At 33.1% G+C, this 18,175-nt stretch overlaps 2 protein-coding genes across 2 annotated transcripts; both read right to left on the minus strand.

Annotated features, from left to right (window-relative positions):
* Positions 1-1,407: 1,407 nt before the first annotated feature.
* LOC130452725 (alanine--glyoxylate aminotransferase 2, mitochondrial) lies at positions 1,408-11,741 on the minus strand. Its single transcript, XM_056792143.1, has 8 exons — positions 11,622-11,741; positions 11,365-11,549; positions 10,352-10,475; positions 8,260-8,448; positions 6,254-6,541; positions 5,038-5,259; positions 4,736-4,984; positions 1,408-1,596 (listed from the first exon to the last, which is right to left on the minus strand). The coding sequence occupies exons 1-8, from the start codon at positions 11,703-11,705 to the stop codon at positions 1,507-1,509; spliced, it is 1,431 nt and encodes a 476-aa protein (XP_056648121.1). The 5' UTR covers positions 11,706-11,741; the 3' UTR covers positions 1,408-1,506.
* Positions 11,742-14,251: 2,510 nt separating this feature from the next.
* On the minus strand, positions 14,252-17,525 carry LOC130453400 (dimethyladenosine transferase 1, mitochondrial). Its single transcript, XM_056793117.1, has 4 exons — positions 16,992-17,525; positions 16,631-16,929; positions 16,168-16,578; positions 14,252-14,479 (listed from the first exon to the last, which is right to left on the minus strand). Exons 1-4 carry the CDS (start codon positions 17,108-17,110, stop codon positions 14,304-14,306), a joined length of 1,005 nt encoding a protein of 334 aa, XP_056649095.1. The 5' UTR covers positions 17,111-17,525; the 3' UTR covers positions 14,252-14,303.
* Positions 17,526-18,175: the final 650 nt, after the last annotated feature.

Consider the following 18,175-nt stretch of genomic DNA (forward strand, 5'->3'; position numbering starts at 1 on the left):
ATCGAGTATTTGGATTGTGGATGGTAAAATAAAGATTTGTCTTCTGAAGCTGTATATGTGGTTGTATTCCGGAATTGTGGAGCTAATTTTGAAAGACATTGGTGAGAGTGTATTGAGACCTATTTTGTTAAGTTCATCGATTAGAGCTGATTGTGGTATGGTGGGGCATACATTTGAGGGTATTTATCTTTCGGAAGGTGTTATAAGCTTTCGGGCTTGGATCGGAGTGTTGTTGATAATGATCAGCCCTTTATAAAAGGTCATGAAGCGTTCTACAGTATCTTTATTTGTGAGGTACATTCATATTCTATTGTTTGACAGCGTCGATGTGAATAGTATATTTTTTGGACCGATTAGTTCTCCAAGTGATATTAGGTAATCTGGAATTTTCAGATTAGCAACAGCTGGAAAAACAATGGTTTGATGTTTTGTAGGAAATTGTGGTTGACTAAGTATAGATGAGTATGTTTTTTAGGGTTTATATTCTGAGAGCTTCTGTAGTCAGAAGTCCCAGCATTTGTATTTGACGTAATTAATTTTAGAAACAGGCCACTTCATATCAAGTTGATAAGAGCTGGTTTTTTTTGCGAATTCTTCTTCCAAACCGGTGTAAAACTAATAGCACTGTATGTAACAAATTCACTGTTTTGGTATGAATGTATGAGATTCTACTTACAGTAATATGTATCTGGGTTTAGAATACTTCTAAAATTTTCTATCTATAGTTTTATAAATTTTTAGAACTGTGATAACTATCGAAGAAGAGTTATTTTTATAGGAACTGACACTTTCTCTGTAAACGTTACGGTTGTCAGGCCGGACTCTCTCCTCTAATCTTTCTGTATATAAGTTTCCGGCGCTACCTTGTTCTAGACTGTCCAGGTTAGAACGTGTTTACTATATTTTTCCGCAACGTTGCGCTTATTTGAAATGATTTAAAGGTCGAAACGGACTAGCATTACGCCACGCCACCCCACGCCATGCGACGTCGGTTCACATGGTACAATATTGTGTAAACATTTGTGATGACACGCTCATTTCATTCTATAACTCTAAACAGAAAAATGTTTAGTAGCTTTGGGTTATGGAGAGCCCTAGTAGTTTGTTTGATGATATGGAGCTTTGAAAAAATGTACTGCTGTGGCTCTGGTTTTGCATAGCAAGAGAAAAAAAGTTTTTGGGTTCATAAAATCAGCAAAAATAATGGGGTAAACACGCATCGATTACATCTGAGAATTTTGAAATATATGATGGCGTGGCATGGCGTGTGGTAAGCTTAGTGTGTACGCAGACATATTCGACACGTGGCGTGGGGTGGCGAGGCGTGTTGTTAGTGGGTTTCGGTAAAGTATTGACAGTGTTTGACCGGCGTCGAGACTTATTACCTCTTGTTATTTAAAAGGAGTGTTTTAATCTAAAATTTGTTTATTCTATTTTTCATTGTATTATCTGAAATCAAAATCGTATCTACATATACAAAAGAAAGTATACTACTAATTGCTTGCATCATACATCTTTCAGGGAAATTTCCATTACTTTTAAAGTAAAATCGGCGTCTTCTTTTGTTATACACATTGGAGGCTTTATTCTTATTACCTAAAACATTATTATGAGTGAAACATATCTTAGAGAGATTAAGGAAAGGAAAAATATAATTTTGAAGATTTTTCTCATTTCTTTGGAATGTAGTCAGCATTGAACATTTTTCGCCCATTTGTTTGATCCCATGAAACAATAAAGTAGATACGAAATGCAGTTCGCCGAGTTTACTACAGAAAAAGTTTGGCATAAAGACAAAATAATGCTAGATGACGTTGACAAGATCCATTTAAAATACAGCGTGAGGGGTACATGTTAACCTTATCGCGCATTCGCAAATCGCTCAGTGTTCGTCAAAGTGCTGTTGAAGGCATAGACAAAACGTTAAAGATAGAGAGAGTGGCGTATAAATGAAATTGTACTATTGGAGAGAGAGAATGAGCATCATCGGTTTACCACTCTCTCTCTCTCTCTCTCTACTCGCCAATAAATTCAAAACTTGTTATACTACTGTTTTGTCATCCTTACCACTTGAAACTTCGACGTTATTTCGATCTAATCATCATCTTTATTGATCACTTACTAATTATTGTAGTTTGATATTTCTTTGTGTAATTTTCAGTAATAATAATCCAAGAACATTGATAATTGTTGTAAAAAAATTTATAACTGATTTGGAAAGCTTATTGCTTGGAAACTGTTTTTTATAAGTAACAAGCTACGAATATAAAATGTTAATAATTTGATTATGATGTCTCAGCGTTGTTGGGCCTGTAGTTTTGTTCTGTTCGATTTGCAGTTAACAAAAGAACAATTAAAAAAGTTAAGTCCAGATCTAGACGTATTAGTTTCTATAACTGATGAAGATATGTATTTCCAATACGTATGCTATTAATAATTTCGTTATGATGTTCTTCGCTAATGTTCAAGTAGGGTTTTGAGTTGGCATCTTTGTGACCAGTAATTTTTATAAGCTCTTCCTTGGTATTTGAATCGTATATCTTGTAATGGGCATGTTGTACACCACTTTTGATCAATCGACTAACCGCGGTCGATCGATTGGAGTGATTAATAATTTTTTTCCCTTAGTAATCAAGTCAATCGCTCCGGCAGAAGATTTTGTTCAATTTTGAATCGTATTTTTTTCCAATGGGCATATTATTCCAGTGAAGATTTATTCTTAGGAGTAATCTGTTGATTTTAATATGTGAGCCCCGTTTTGATATCAATTTATTAAATAATCTGACAGGACAAACGTTGTTGACGTTGTTTTCTATTAAAAATTTGCTTTCAGTGCAGATTCTTGAACCACTTTTGTAAGTTTTGCTGAATACAGGGTTATATTCAACTTGATTTGTTACAGAACCATCGTTTCCAAGTTGTTGTAACTCAGTCAAGCAAGCATCAGCTTCTTTACCTAAGCCAAGCTAATTCTACAGCGGCTAAGTAATAAACTTCCGTTGTTGTTCTTCGGGGGTATTTTCATTCCATAAATTGATCATTTTCGTTATTTCTACGGAACTTGAAATAGCCAATCGTACCTTTCATTTCTTTATAATATTTTTCTTGTTGGGTTCCGGTTTTGACCGTGGTTTGTTTAAAATCTGTACCATCTTTCCTTCTCATAGTCCATAAATGCTTTCTACTATTAACAGTATTTTTTGTTATATTTAATGCTACCATCTCATTAATATTTTCGTCAGTATTACAACCAAATCGTGACATTTTGATTTATTAAATATTTGAAACGTCGAAATCGAAATTAATCAATATATATCCATGGCAAAGTGAAAACAGCCAATGCGATCTGTTTTCAGTTGTAATGATCGATTTTCTTCATTCGGATGACTTCAAATTGATTGATTTCATTGGATTTCTATTGGAGCAAAAATTTTTCAAACCAATTGATAAATATGGTGAACTTTTCGTTACTAAATTGCCAATACTGGTTGATTGGTTAGAGGCATCAATAAAATTAGCTTCAGCTATAATCAAAAGCGGTAAGATGAAAGCAGCGGGACAAATTTAAATTGTTCAGTCGTTTCTGATTTTTTAGCTAAATTCTTAATTTTCCCAGAAGTTTTGCCGTAGAATCAAGAGAATATATTTAGTAGCACCAGAATACGGCCAGTATGTCACAATAGTTTTATGTGTGTACAAAACTGGTGCCTGAATCTCGCAAAAATATTTGTAATGTTACTTTGAATGGCATTGAAAAAGATTCAAACTTATTAGAACCAAACGTGTGACGAATCAACTTCGCCAAGGCCAAATGAGCAAATCAAAATTCTATGTTTGTTTCCTTCCTATATTTGTTTTTTTCGATATACATGGAATCATACACTTTCACAGGGTTCCCAAAGGTGAAACTGTTGATCAATATTATTATTTTAACATTCTTATTAAATACCATGGAAGATTAAGAAAAAATCGATCCAAATTGATGAAAGAGATGTCATGATTTCTAGCACAATGGGCCAACTCATTTCCCAAGAGATTTTTAGCAAAGTACGACATCCCAGTGTTGGACCACCCATCTTATTCGCCGGATCTTCCACCGTGCGACTTTTACCTCTTTCCTAAGGTCAAATTAAAGGGTAAATTTGATCATGGACTATCATTTCCAAGTGATGTCACGTATCGAAAATATCACGTATATATAATATAATAATTGGAGAAAAGAAAATGTGGAGGTGAATAGAAAAAAGTGTGGGTTACCAATTGAATTCAGAATTTGTGACAAGAAAAATAAAATGTTTCACAAATTTGTTCGAATAATTAGAAGAAGAGGACTCGAAGTCGTATCCATTTTTTTTTATAATGGATCAAATAGTCTTTGAGCTTTGGTTACAGTAAATAGATTAGAACATAACCCCTATTCCAAATTACTTTTCGTCAACACCTTGACTTTTATTTTTTTTTCTATTTTCCAAATCTCGGAATTTCTTTGTATCTCTAGCTTGTGCCAAATCTTCAATATATTTATTTTCTAATTCCATTTAAAAGTTTTTTATATTGAGCAAATTTCGCCCTGAATTCCTTTTATCGTTTTGGATATGATCTGGTCAATAACAATGGTTTGATTCTTTTATAGTGGTTTTCTCCTTACAGAGACAGAATCTAATCGAAGGAGGAAGATATGAAGACGACACAAATGTTGTAAAACTTGCGCATAGATATTTAAAATGGAACTTACGTTTCCATGCAAACCACCTCTTCCAATAATTAATCCGAGATCAAGACATTTTTCCCAAAATTTCATCATTCTTGCAGCATCTAACGGCACTTTAGAGTCCTTGTCTTCAACTAATTCGACACCAATCATCAATCCTTTCCCACGAACATCACCCACTATACTAAATTTTGATTTTAATTTTTCCAATTTCAATAACAAGTATGTTCCAATATTTTTAGAGTTTTCTTGAAGTTTTTCTTCTTCGATAATCTGAAAATTTTAAAGCTGTTGAAAAGAATACAAATAGTAAGATTTCCTTTTACCTCAAGTACAGTCTTGCCTACTGTACATCCTATTGGATTTCCTCCGAAAGTATTGAAATGTGCTGCTTTTGTTAATGCACTGGCAATTTCTGGGGTAGTTGCTACTGCCGCCAAAGGATAGCCGTTACCGATTCCTTTAGCCATTGTTACTATATCTGGAACGATACCGTGTCCTTCAAAACCCCAAAAATGTTCTCCTGTTCTTCCAAATCCTGTTTGTACCTTAATATTAAGAAAATTTGTAATCTAAATACGAGCTCGATTCTCTAATTTAAATTTGAAGGTTTTTTTTAGATATACGAAGATGTTCCCAGCAGTACCTGCCCCTACAAAAATTTTCGAAAAAAATGTTTATTTGGTGATGAATCTGACGAATAGGTTGATGGGATAGCAATTCATACTTTCATTGATCAATTTTGGTCATTGTAATAACGGATGTGTGAGCTGGTTTATTGTCTTGATGAAACACTTTCTTCTCATCTAAATACTGCCGTTTTTACTTGATTTCTTCGCTCAATCGTTGCAATAAATTCGCATAATACTCACCGTTGATAATTTTTGCATTTTCAAAATAGTCAATGACAATTATCCCGAAAAACCGACGGCATGACGGAACGGTCTTTGCCTTCTTTTGAGCCGGTTTTCCCACTCGATGGAAACATCTTCATGGCGCATAGTGAGCAAACGCGGCACTTATCTTGCACACAGCTTACTCGTATCCAAATTTTCTGTTAATATGCGATGTACAGCACTTTTTGAAATGCCTAATTTGTCTGCTAGCTCCCATACCTTCGGTCTAAGATCATCCAGCACCGCTTGCGCATACTGCTTTAGGTAGCCTTGACTTGGACAGCTCGGAAGATTATCTGACGTGGTAGTATCGGCGAAACAGTGTCAGGTCAGCTCCTTTCCTATACGCTTTAAGCTGTACAAGTTTCTTGTCAACTCTGGATCGCCTATAAGTCGGATTGCTCTCTTCTGTATTGAGTCGGTAATGTTCAGGGTATGCTTGGGAGCCGAGCTCCAAATGCTGCTCCAACGAATCTGGGCCTTGTAGAGGATTAGAAGCCTTTGCTCCCATTACTGATTGTGCTATAACAAATAATATGGATGCCTCCATAGCACAACCATCTATTTGTTAATATCTTTCTTCTTAAAATTTGAAATATTATGTAATTTTATGTTATTATGTTCTATGCAAATTTTGAATACTTACTTCGTCAGCTACGTAAAGTCCACCTTTACTTTTTACCATCTCATAAACACCTTTTATGAAATTTTTGGGATATTGAACAGCTCCTCCAAGACCTTGAATAGATTCCGCCCAAAAAGCAGCTAAGCCAGTATTTGGAATATCGTGTTTGAGTTCATGTTCGAATTGTTCCAAATATTTCAAACCTGCCTGACACTCTCCACTGCAATTGCAAGATCTGTCTGTTTGAACGGGACTGTCACGACAGTTCTGACCACCCCATAATCCTCGGTAAACATCAGGATTTAAAGTCTGAAAATATACAAGCACGGCAAAAATACTTTTATTGATATTTATCTAAATTGACAGATTGAGAATAAATGTTAGTTTGAAGCACTGTTTTTCAGGGATATTTCAGCCGAAAGCTTCTAGGAGTCTCTACTATATACCAGAGACAATGTAACTGTACCTACATGAAACTTGTGGATAATGCCCCGTTGGAAGAAACTACAACAGTGTATCCAGACGTACACGTTACATATACGGATCTCCAGAACATCGGCCAACATATTTATTTGTTAATCTTTTAGATGAAAGGTAACTAGAGGATTGAAACAGAAAATAAAGATATTTTTAATAAGTAAATGAATGTTGATAACAAGTAGAACTGGTTTTGTTGAATAACATGAGCATACCCAGTAAGAAAAGGGGATACAATCTTAGGGATTTTATATGACAGTGAGAATTAAGCACCTACCCTGTCAGGATAATATTTTCGTACCTTTTCTCATTTTTTATATTATTTTTTCACTGGAAAAATCTTGATTAACAAGCACTCGAAATTCGTTTTTTTTTATAATTACCAAATAACTGAGAGAAGAAGTTGTAGAGCTAGTAAAGAAAGTTCTAGCAGCAGACCTCAAGAACTTTGCAAAAGCTGGGTTGAATATGTTATCAAAGAAGAAGATGAATATGTGATATCACCCTCTTTGCAACCCTTCATAATTCAATAAAATGATGACTCTAGTTCGGACGATTCTGACTACCATTATTATTTATAAAGATACTTTAGAATAGAAATGTTTTATTTGCAAAGAATTTATTTTCCTTTATGGTTTTTACTTTGAAATTAGTACAAAAAGTGCTCAGTCTACGTCTGGTACCCTGTTTAAACCAAACGCCTTCACAAGCAGGTACAATTTACTCGTCTATTTACGTTTTGTAATTAAATATTAAGTTATAGCAAGTTAACGAGGTAAAATAATGATTATTCTACAAGTTCCAAGTAAGACACAATTAAGTGCATCTGTCTAAATAACGGCTTATAATGCCGACCAATTTATAATGATTCGATGACCTTTTAACGAATACTTCCTCCCATAAGATATAAATATATTTAAAAATATTTATAAAAATAATAAATTTTATAATTTACAATTGATAATGGAAGAACTATAGTCCCATTATATTATCGAATCAATCACCAACAATATTCCGATTGAATGTAAAACAGTTGTAATTACAATTTCTCAAATTAATACATTTATATAAACTATATTGAAAAATGAAATAATTTTTATGAACTTGTCCACGAGATAGATCGGAAATCCAGTCCTGTCCGTTAATAATGGAATTTTAAAGCGGAGAGTTGTTTATGCTGTTTTTTTTTCAGAACTTAGTTCTAGGAAGTTCTTTTTGTTTATTTGTTTCGTTATTTTCTAGAATTTTTGAGTTTTGGGTATTTAAAGGAGTTTGCTTAGCGGATTTAGTTAGTTTGTAATTAAAAGTCATAACGAACGGAACGACATAGAAAAATAGTCGCCGAATTTAAATAAATTAGTTAAGTCTAGTGTGAGTGTTTAAATAAATTATAAAGTAAGAGAAAGTGTTTATGAATTCACCTCACGAATAGAAATAGTGTAAATAAATAAGAAAAGCATTACATAATAATAAATTTTAAGAAGAAATGTGTCATGTATTAGAATATTAGTCTTCATTCTTCAATAATTATCAAAAAATAAATAAATTACCGTAAACATTCCAGCTGGCCCTGCTACAGGATACTTGTAAGTATTATTTGATGTCAATCCCATAGTTTGGTAAGTCATACCGTGATAACAATTTTTCAAAGACATAACATCAAATTTTCCAGTATAAGCTCTAGCTATCAATAAAGCTAAATCATTTGCTTCACTACCACTGTTTACAAAATAGATACTCTGAAAATTAGGAAATAATTGTTATTTTTGATATACTGAACGCACCATTACACTCACAATTACACTGCCTAACTTGCGTTTAGAAAAGTAAATAATCGTCTTCAGACATTGAAAGTAAAAAATTCAATGTGGTGTAAACAATATGTTTATTCAACAATTCAGACTTAGCACCCAGTGACTTTCATCTTTTTCCAGATCTGAAGACGGTGGCTATGAGAATAGCGCTTCTGTTTATCTTAGGTTTACAAAATTTTATGGATCTCCAGGGCCCGAAATCGTATGAAATAGAAAATGAAGATCAAGTGTGAATACTGTATATCTTCGGTGACAGGACAAGAAAAGAGGATAGGTCCTTTGTATAAGATACGTATTCATACAAGAAAATCACCAAGAACCAGTGCAACAACTTGGAAAAACTTTCAATGTGTATTAGAATTACAGACTCCAGTTCAATTGGATTCGTTTGATTATAGTTAGTTTGAGTTGGATAAAAAATATTAGTTATAAGGTGAGATTTAAAAGAAAATAGACCTCATTATAGAAGAGAGGCGGCAAATAGAAAAGGCAAGTAAAGAAAATAAAACTAACAAAATGGCAAACAAAACAACAAAAGAAATGAAAGCAAAGACCAATTGCCAAGGAGCTCATCTACAAAATAGAAGTATGAGCTAATTGCCCTCACCGTAGACCGGATTATTTCTTGACCTAGGCACTGACAGGGCACGGATCTTTTGCCACATATACTAAAAAATCGGTAAAACAGAGGATACTCTCTTCTATTGCGGAACAAGAGATACACCAGAGCTCACCTCATTCCACTGTAAGGAATGGAATAAAATCATAAAAATGGCAGAAACAAAAACAGCAACAACGCTAAAGAAAAAAACTTGATCTCATTGATAAAAAAAAACTGATCAATAATAAATAGTATGATAAACAAAATTATGAAAATGGAGGAAAGAACCAGACAACAAATTAAGTCGGCAAAGAAAGGAAAACAAAGATTAGCAGCTGCTAAAGGAGAAGTCCACGAGGATGGTTCCATTTTCTGCAGGAAAAAAGAAAACGGTGGGTTTTTAGCTGGTAGGCGTTTGGGCAACCTATGGAGTGTAGAGAAGGAGGAAAGTCTCCTACTATGGGATTGAGATCTGAAGTTAAACACTTACTGTATAAGAAATTATCAAAGTTGTGACTGACGTTTGATTATATTCATGTGGAAAGCTGTGCAATCCTTAATATCTTATTAGATTTTTATTTTTTATTAAGAACTTGATATATTTCTGTACCTGCTTGCATAAACTAATTACCAATGATATTTTAACAAAACTATAATTATTATATTTGTTGCGGATAGAGTTCAATATTTTATTTCTATGAACCAAAATGTTTTATTATCAATTATTTTATTATTCTTATTGATATTTTTATATGACTATAACTATTATATTAGTTGCTAATGAAGTTCAATATTTTATTTTAATCGACCAAAATGTTTTTTTATACTATTTCATTATTGTTACATGATTCTACTTTTTTTTCATATTAGAATATATGTATTATCTAAACCAAATAAATAGCTAAATAATAAAGTTAATTTAACGAGATTCTGTTTTGTTAATCGTTTCATTATTTTAATACTACTAATTTTATTATCACGGTGCATTATTTAAAGCATTACTATACAGTTATTTTCAAATCAGCGCGTAAAATTCAAGCGAATACCTTCTATAATCAGCGCCACCTATTTACCCATCAAAAATCAGCTCACATTTTTTAACCCAGAGACGTTCCTCCTTCTCTACACTCCATAGGGCAACCAAACGAATCTAACACCCCTTCCCAAAAGTCTTTATATTTTCCTACCCGTAACAAAAAAGGGTAAGATTGAGTGTTATTTACTCACTTCTAAATTACCCGGTAATTTTCCAGCCAACTTCTTAGCATATTCTTGCAATTTTGTGTTGAAATAGAGAGTTGTGATATGACCTAATGTATCCATTTGTTCTTTCACAGCTTCGTTAATTTTTCTATATAGAAAGAGGAAATAATAATTATACATATAATCGAAAAGATTTGGTACTTGATGTCAGTCACTGTTTTGAATTTGAAAAGACACTATAAATTCTTTTAAATTTATTTCCGCTTCTAAGGATATCTCTAATACAAGTTTTAACAACAAATCTCGATTCACAGCTGGAAATCTGTCCAATGGTTCAAATTTGTCTTTTGTTTTACCAGTTTCCAAGTACTTACTTGGAACTTGGTACAAACACTGCTTCAGCAAGTTAATAACCAATGAATTGTCGCGCATTTTGAGGTTTTGCACGTAAAAACAAAAAGTTACGCTGTCTAATGTGAAATTATTCCAAAGAGTTCGTGAAATATTTCCTATCAAATTGATCTCCAGATTTAACACTCATGTACTTTTTCCTGTGAGGTTATGTCGATTCTAAAGTTGAAGCTAACAAACCCACTTCCCTTGGTACAATAAAAAGAAAATATCCGTCACGAAATGGCAGTCATCTCGGAGAATACCTGATGAGCCATCATAGGTACTTTTAGAGCTCGATTAAATGAATTTAAAATGGGAATTTTCTCTTGAGATAGCTTGTACATACTGATTACACTGTTTACACCATGACTACACCAAAACTCATGATTACACTATCTGACGCGCGTTTCTATAACAAAGTTATCGTCTTCAGAGACGATTATCGTGGCGTGTAATCAGTATGAGTATAGCCAACGGTTCCAGAAATTCCAACATAGCTTGTACATGTTATATCCTGTGTTATCAGGAAGAATACAAAATACTTTAAAAAAAAATATTAGCATCGACTAATAGGTAATAGGAAGAAGTATTTTCTAATGATTTCTTTTCAAGATTGATAGAGGAGTATTCTAAACGTTTCTTACGGATGACAATGTCCAACAGCAACTGTACACACTCCCGCGAACATATCTAAATAACGTTTTCCATAAATATCGAATAACCATTGTTTATAACCTTGATGTAAGGCAAGCGGTTCACTATAATAAGTTTTAAGAACGGGATTGACGTTTAAGTTTCGTATTTCTTTCATTTCATTGTAGGACAAACCCTGGAAGAAGAAACGGTTCAAAAACAACCAAAAAAATCGAACATGATGTGACGCTTGGATAATAGGACTCACCTTGTACTTTTTAGGGATGAAGTCACATTTTGGCAATTCTGGTTTTGTACAGTAATGTCGTAAATAGCGAACGAACTGATTCATTTTCGAAAATTGTGTGATGAGATTTTTTTGTGTTGATATTCTATATATGGAATACGAAATTAACAAACAATATAAAAGATATGAATAATTAATAGGTTCATATTTTAAAAGGTAATAATGTAATGTAACTGAAGTCATACTGTAGATATAGAACAATAAATTATTGTTATAAAATCCTACAATTTGAATACAGGGCGGCCCATTATAGAGAATACATAGAATAGTTTTTCTTCTTGAAAACTCTCATTGTAAATAGTTAAAGTTATAACAATCAAATATGATGGAATCATATCTAATTGAAAGTTCGTGATAACATAATAACCTAGTAAAGTTGACTCATTACATTTTTTTTTATGTATGTCTATGTACTGTTAACGCTATCACTACACTAAAGCCGGTACCACACGATGCGTCCAATGCTTCCAACTTTGGACGCATTGGACGTAGTGCAACGAATGTTTTGCTTACAACGTTGACCGTTGAAAATCGGTCAAAGGAGTATCCAATATTGGAACGAATTTGGAACCAACACTTGTTCCTCAATTACAAACACTTCTTGTCCTCTTGTGCAAGGATTCTACGTGTTTGTATGGCAACCAAACCAAACCAAAGTTGCCAGTATCATCCAGTTGATTTTAAAAGAATTTATATCCAGTTCATCACTTCTTTTCCACGTTTTCATTTCTTTAGGTAAGGTTCTAGCCTTCGTCCTATATTCAGCCGTACGTTGAAACCCGAATGTTGGACGCATCGTGTAGTACCGGCTTAACACCATGATTGCATTTAGCGGACGAAACCGTTGTACAACCTTAGCGGAATCGTTCGGTGACACATACGCTCAACACGTTCAGGAGCGGTAGCGGAAGTGAAAGTTGTTAAATCGACTTTGCTCTGTGATCAAACGTATCTTTTCTCAGAAGAAAAATAATGACACATGTTTACAAAATATGATCTTTTTGCGTATTAATTATTAGAATATTCTAGATTTTTCTTCATGTAACTCCTCCATCCCTAAGAATGGAAAATAACGGAGGTATTTTTCAGATCCTGTTCTGTAGCTCCTGTTCTTTTATCAAATTCATATTCTTTTTTTGTTCAATTTTCTGTTTTTCAAAAGCAGCGATCTGAAGTTACTATCCATCGAAGAAAACGTAGATATTCGCGCTTCTGTATTAAAATACTTAGTCGAGTATTTCACAGCCTTATGTGTAAAATTCGCGATAGCACGAATCCTACTACGACTGCGCCAATTATATATTTAACTTTCGAAACTTAATTTCACGATTGAATTAACTAATATTCATTTGGAGTGTTTACAACAATCCTATTTTTATATTAAAATAAATGCTAACACATCTTCAATTTCAGTATCTAGCAACTCTGCCATTACATGTACTCTCGACTCAGTTGAGCTTTGACGCGCATTCACCACACTTGGGTTATCTTAGTTATATTATTTATTTTCACCTGAAGTACACGCGGATTGCATAGTACATATGAATATCCTAGGATCGATCCCGCACCAGATTAAAAAATTGTTATGCCTGTGCGTTACCGGTCCCAAAAGCCCTAAATATTTTCTCCTTTTAAAAATAATCTCAATACTTAGTTACGTAAATGCTATCTTTAGCATTTGAAACGAACCAAAATTAACGAAGATATGCTTTTCGCAAACTGACATAGACCGTGAAGCCGGTCCTGTTCGATTATTAAGTTCAATAAACGCGTTATTGACGGTAAATTTTTTATATTGTTTCTATAACCTGTTCACATTTTGTTGTGGTCGATTTTTGAAGAGTCTGTTACTAAGAAGGCCTTTTCATTTGTGTACGGCAAATTGAAGATTCACAGGAATTATAACATTCTGCGAAATGAGATAGTGTATATAAACGAATCTCTAACAGCCCTAGTAGTTAGTGTTAACTTATAACATGGTTGAGGTACACTGTGTGTATAAATTCACCCTACCGTTCAAAAACGATTTGAATAAATAAGAAGGACATTATATAACATGCTTTTTAGTAACTCTAGAGTTCACGTAAATAGTAAACAGTTCTCCTTTTGATGATATAATTTTATCTCAATTGTCATCAACATCGTAAAAAACGCACATAGGTTATAAACCAGGCGAAACCTAAATTTTTGAGCCAATTCTAAAGATGAAAGACGGTTATCTGGGACTTCTGTTCTGGAAGCGACTTGGTTACTCATTCCAATAAAAAATGTAAAAGACAAATAGGTTGAGGATCGATTTGACATTGTGAATAATTTAATATTCCTTCTATTTGAATAATTAATGTATTAACTTCGTCAAAGGTAAGTGTTGCATTTTGAATGGTACGTTTCAAGTGGTACTTTCCACCCTTTACGCTTGCTTCCCAGGTTGTTCAGTAAGAATATCATTAACGGTTTCTACAATTCCATCTTAATTAAAGTTAAAATTCCAATGAAATAAAAAATGGATCTTGAATTTTCCCTATTTGTTGAAAATTAATTATTCTTGGGATTGTTCGAGAGTGGTAATCTATAACTTAAGAACACGTTAAATTAACGTTAAATTGTTTTATTTATCTACATAAAACAAAATCTAGAAAAATATTACATTTGCTGCTCCATCAGTGGTATTTTAGCGGCTCTAAAATCATACTGCTCTAATCCAGGGTGATCCTCACAAATGACCTTGTAGGCATACAATATTCTCACGAATTCCTCATTACTTATTTGAAATGGTCTTGTAGTAGTCTCAATATCAGCTAGTTTACAAAGTTTGACGCCTAAAAATTAATAACACATTGATATACAACATATACACGTGTTTTCTAAATAATCTAAAACATTGTAGTGTGAGTTTCGTCACTCCATTTTAAGACCAAAAATTCTGATGAAATATGTTTTGTCGTTAATGAGATATAGGGCGTTGAATTGTTTGTAATGAATGAGCTATGACTGTAAGTGAAATTAATTTTTCCTAGTGGCGCTACTAGAAGTAATAAGAAACAACATGCTTATTCTAAGTGACCTTTGTAATAATGTTATCAAACCTAAAAACTAATGCAATAAATGAATAAGAAATAAATAAAAATTATTTTTAAAACTAGCAATTGGAATATTGAGTAATTTTGAATTTTGTAGAGGGAAATTGTTTATCGGCTTCTCAATTGAGATTGAATTTTATTATCATAAAAATAAAAGTTGTAGCTCATAATCTAGTACAACGTTATGCCGAAAATAAAAACTTTCAAAAATTTGAATTAGATCATTGAATAATCCAAGTGAGATATCAATTGGATTATCAATTTTGTCAAAATTTTTAAATAGTATATTTTTCTCAAACGCAATTCTTTGGAAAAATTAAGAACCAATAAAATCACAATGCCTGGAAAATGCGGTGCCCGCCAAAAAAAAATTTCCCGCAAATTTTGTGAAAAACCATTTTTTTTCATAGTTTATATTTTGGAACAACATAGAACAAACTTAGCACAATCCAGAGCAACATTCAAAATCGCGATACCTCAAAAGTGTGGCATTAGCTCAAAAATCGGCTTTTTTGAATGTTTTTTTTAAAGTTTCAGTCTCAGCCATATGCCATTTTGGAACAATACAGAGCAACCGGCCTACACTTCAATAATGACAAAACAAAGTTTATGGAAATAAAGCATAAATTTGGAAGCAAATTCAATTTCAAAACATGAAAGGACCTTAATAGAATTTGGATACTAGATAATAAATGCCAAGAAAAGGAAATCGAACAAGAATTGCCACAAATAATATAAACATCGAAAGATTTATCCAGATCTAAGAAAGTTCCAATTTATGACTATTTTGAGACCCATCCTAACATCTGGCTGTGAAACCTGGAAAATGACAAACAAAACTAAACAGAAATTGGAAATTTGGGAGAGAAAAATACTAAGAAGAATTTTTGAAGCAAAGCAGACAGAGTTGGAATGGGAGGAAAGAATAAATCATGAAATTTACACTTTTCAATGAATTACAATGGCTAAGTCACTTAGAACAAATGGATGAAGACAAATTCTTGAAACGAGTTGCATGAAAGATACAAGCTGGTAAGAGGAACAAAGGTAGAACAAGAAAACAGTGGAGGGAAGTAGTGAAAGAGAACTTTAGAGACAAAAACATCCAGACTGGAGACAAAAAGCTAGGGACCAAAATAAGTGGAAAGAAATTACAATCCATCAAAATATCTCTAACTTGAAAGTGAGGTGCCATCTTCTTGGGGCTAGCAGGGTATATCAAAAGTTTTGAAAAATCTTAGAAGGAGAGCATAGAACAAGTGCAAGTGCAAAATAGATAAAAATTACTAAAATAGTATAACAATTCATTGGGGTGCTTGTCCATAAACTGATATTGATTTTTTTTATTCAAAACGACGTTACGTGGTTTTCCTTCAATTTTAAACATCTGGAGATTATATTATTTCCAACTTAAAATATTGCATTACCTAGATCAGTTCTCAGATGTTCTGGAAACAGTTTTTCAATTCCTCGTATGCAATACTTCTGCCTCATATTAAAAATAGTTCTTAGAACTTTTTCAACCATTTTGAATGGAAGATCCACTAGAGGATATTTCAATGGAACAAGAGTCATTACAGCAACGTCAACATCTGGTTTTGGTACAAATGCTTTACCGGGTATGGTGAATTTATATTGAACTTCACACCATAATTGACACATTACTGATAAACGACATCTTTGTTTGTCCATAATAGGCGCCACCATTCTTTCCCCAACTTCTTTTTGAAATGTTAAAGTCATTGATGATCTTCCGAAGGTCCACGCTGAATTTTTCTCAGATATTGCCTGTAGAAATCTAATGATGAGATTTGTAGAAACACTGAAAGGTAAATTACCTAAAATGTATATAGTTGATGCTTGTGAGTTTCGTTAGTCTACTATAAATACCAATTAGATGAACTGGAGGTGGTGCCTCAAACCAATCATGTTTTGGAGCTCCTTTAAAACCAGTCTCGAAATTGTAACTTCTGATATCATCAATTTCTATTTGAAAATCAGTAAAATCTTTACAACATTCTTGCAATAGCTCCAATGTAGGAAGGAACCTGGGATCTTTTTCAACTACAATCAATTTCTTAGGTTGCTTTTTTATTATTGACCTAGTGATACCCCCTGGTCCAGGACCAATTTCACAAACATGATGATCTCTTAATTTTCCAGCAGCTTTAACAATATTATCGGTAATCCTACAAAGGAATTATTATTCCATTAAAAAAATGGTCGTTTCTATCAAAAAAGAGCTACTAACCTCTCATCCATTAAAAAATTTTGAGATAACTGACGAAGTGCTCGAATACGATATAACTTAACTAAATCTCTAATAGTAGGTAAAGGAGGTAAACGAATATGCTTTCTTGGAGTAATCATTATTGAGTAGTTTTAACTGGCTCGTCAAAATCATCCAAAAATCTTTCCTGTCTTACAGCAAACATGGAATACCCATATATACTGAAAATGCCCACGGTTATAAGACCAGCCGTAATTAAATTTCTTTTTCTCAAATTCTTCAGCTTTTGCACTCTCTCTTGATTAATTTTTTCAATTTCTTTTATAAAATTCAGGTCTGTCTTATTAATTTTGCTGAAATCAATTTTAGGCATACGATCAGACATACTTTATTATTATTTTCGGGGTTTTAATGTACATGAAAATAGCAAATCTTTAACTTAACCTCAATTTTTAACTTAACCACAACGTAACTAACATCACAGAACATACCAAGGGTAAGTTTCTATGACTGACATTGACTTATTAGAAATGTACTGGCAGTATTAACTCTATGGTACTGGTCAGACATATGGTATATTTTACTAAACGTTTACGGCGTCTGAAATACTTTTTGGAGCATTCCACATAGAGACTACGATCTTTGTGATGACGGTGTGAACGTCACTCATCTCTAACGTTCACAACGACCCTTGTCAAAAGTGGGTCAAAGCGAGCGTTGAAAGAATTAGCGGAATTTTCAAAACTCAAGTAACGTAGATTATTGCAACCATGAGAGTATTTCTCATTATTTTTTGCGATATTATGAGTATTTTTGAAACATTTTTGTGACACGCCACCAAATATTTCACCATCGCCGCAGAAGATATTTTGATTTTACTTTAATGTAAATCAGTTAAATACTGCATTCAAAAATTCAATAACTTACAAATCATAACATAACCTCTTAAAGCTTTTGCTTTACATGTTCTGTTTTGCCATTCGTTGATATTTATCTCAACGCTCAAAGCGCCTCGTTAGTTATTTATATTGTACTCATAATATACCATGTAACTAGGGCCACAAAATCAGGTACTACAAAGTTTTACCTTCAAACTAACTATTTTATAGACGTTTCAAGCAGTTGACCAAAGTATTGTATTTGACTTAATATCGAAGAAGCACCCTAATTTTCAATCGAAAATTCTCCTGTCAAAATACCAGCTT

The sequence above is a fragment of the Diorhabda sublineata genome, chromosome 2 (assembly GCF_026230105.1).
Source record: "Diorhabda sublineata isolate icDioSubl1.1 chromosome 2, icDioSubl1.1, whole genome shotgun sequence".
Taxonomy (NCBI): Eukaryota; Metazoa; Arthropoda; class Insecta; order Coleoptera; family Chrysomelidae; genus Diorhabda; species Diorhabda sublineata.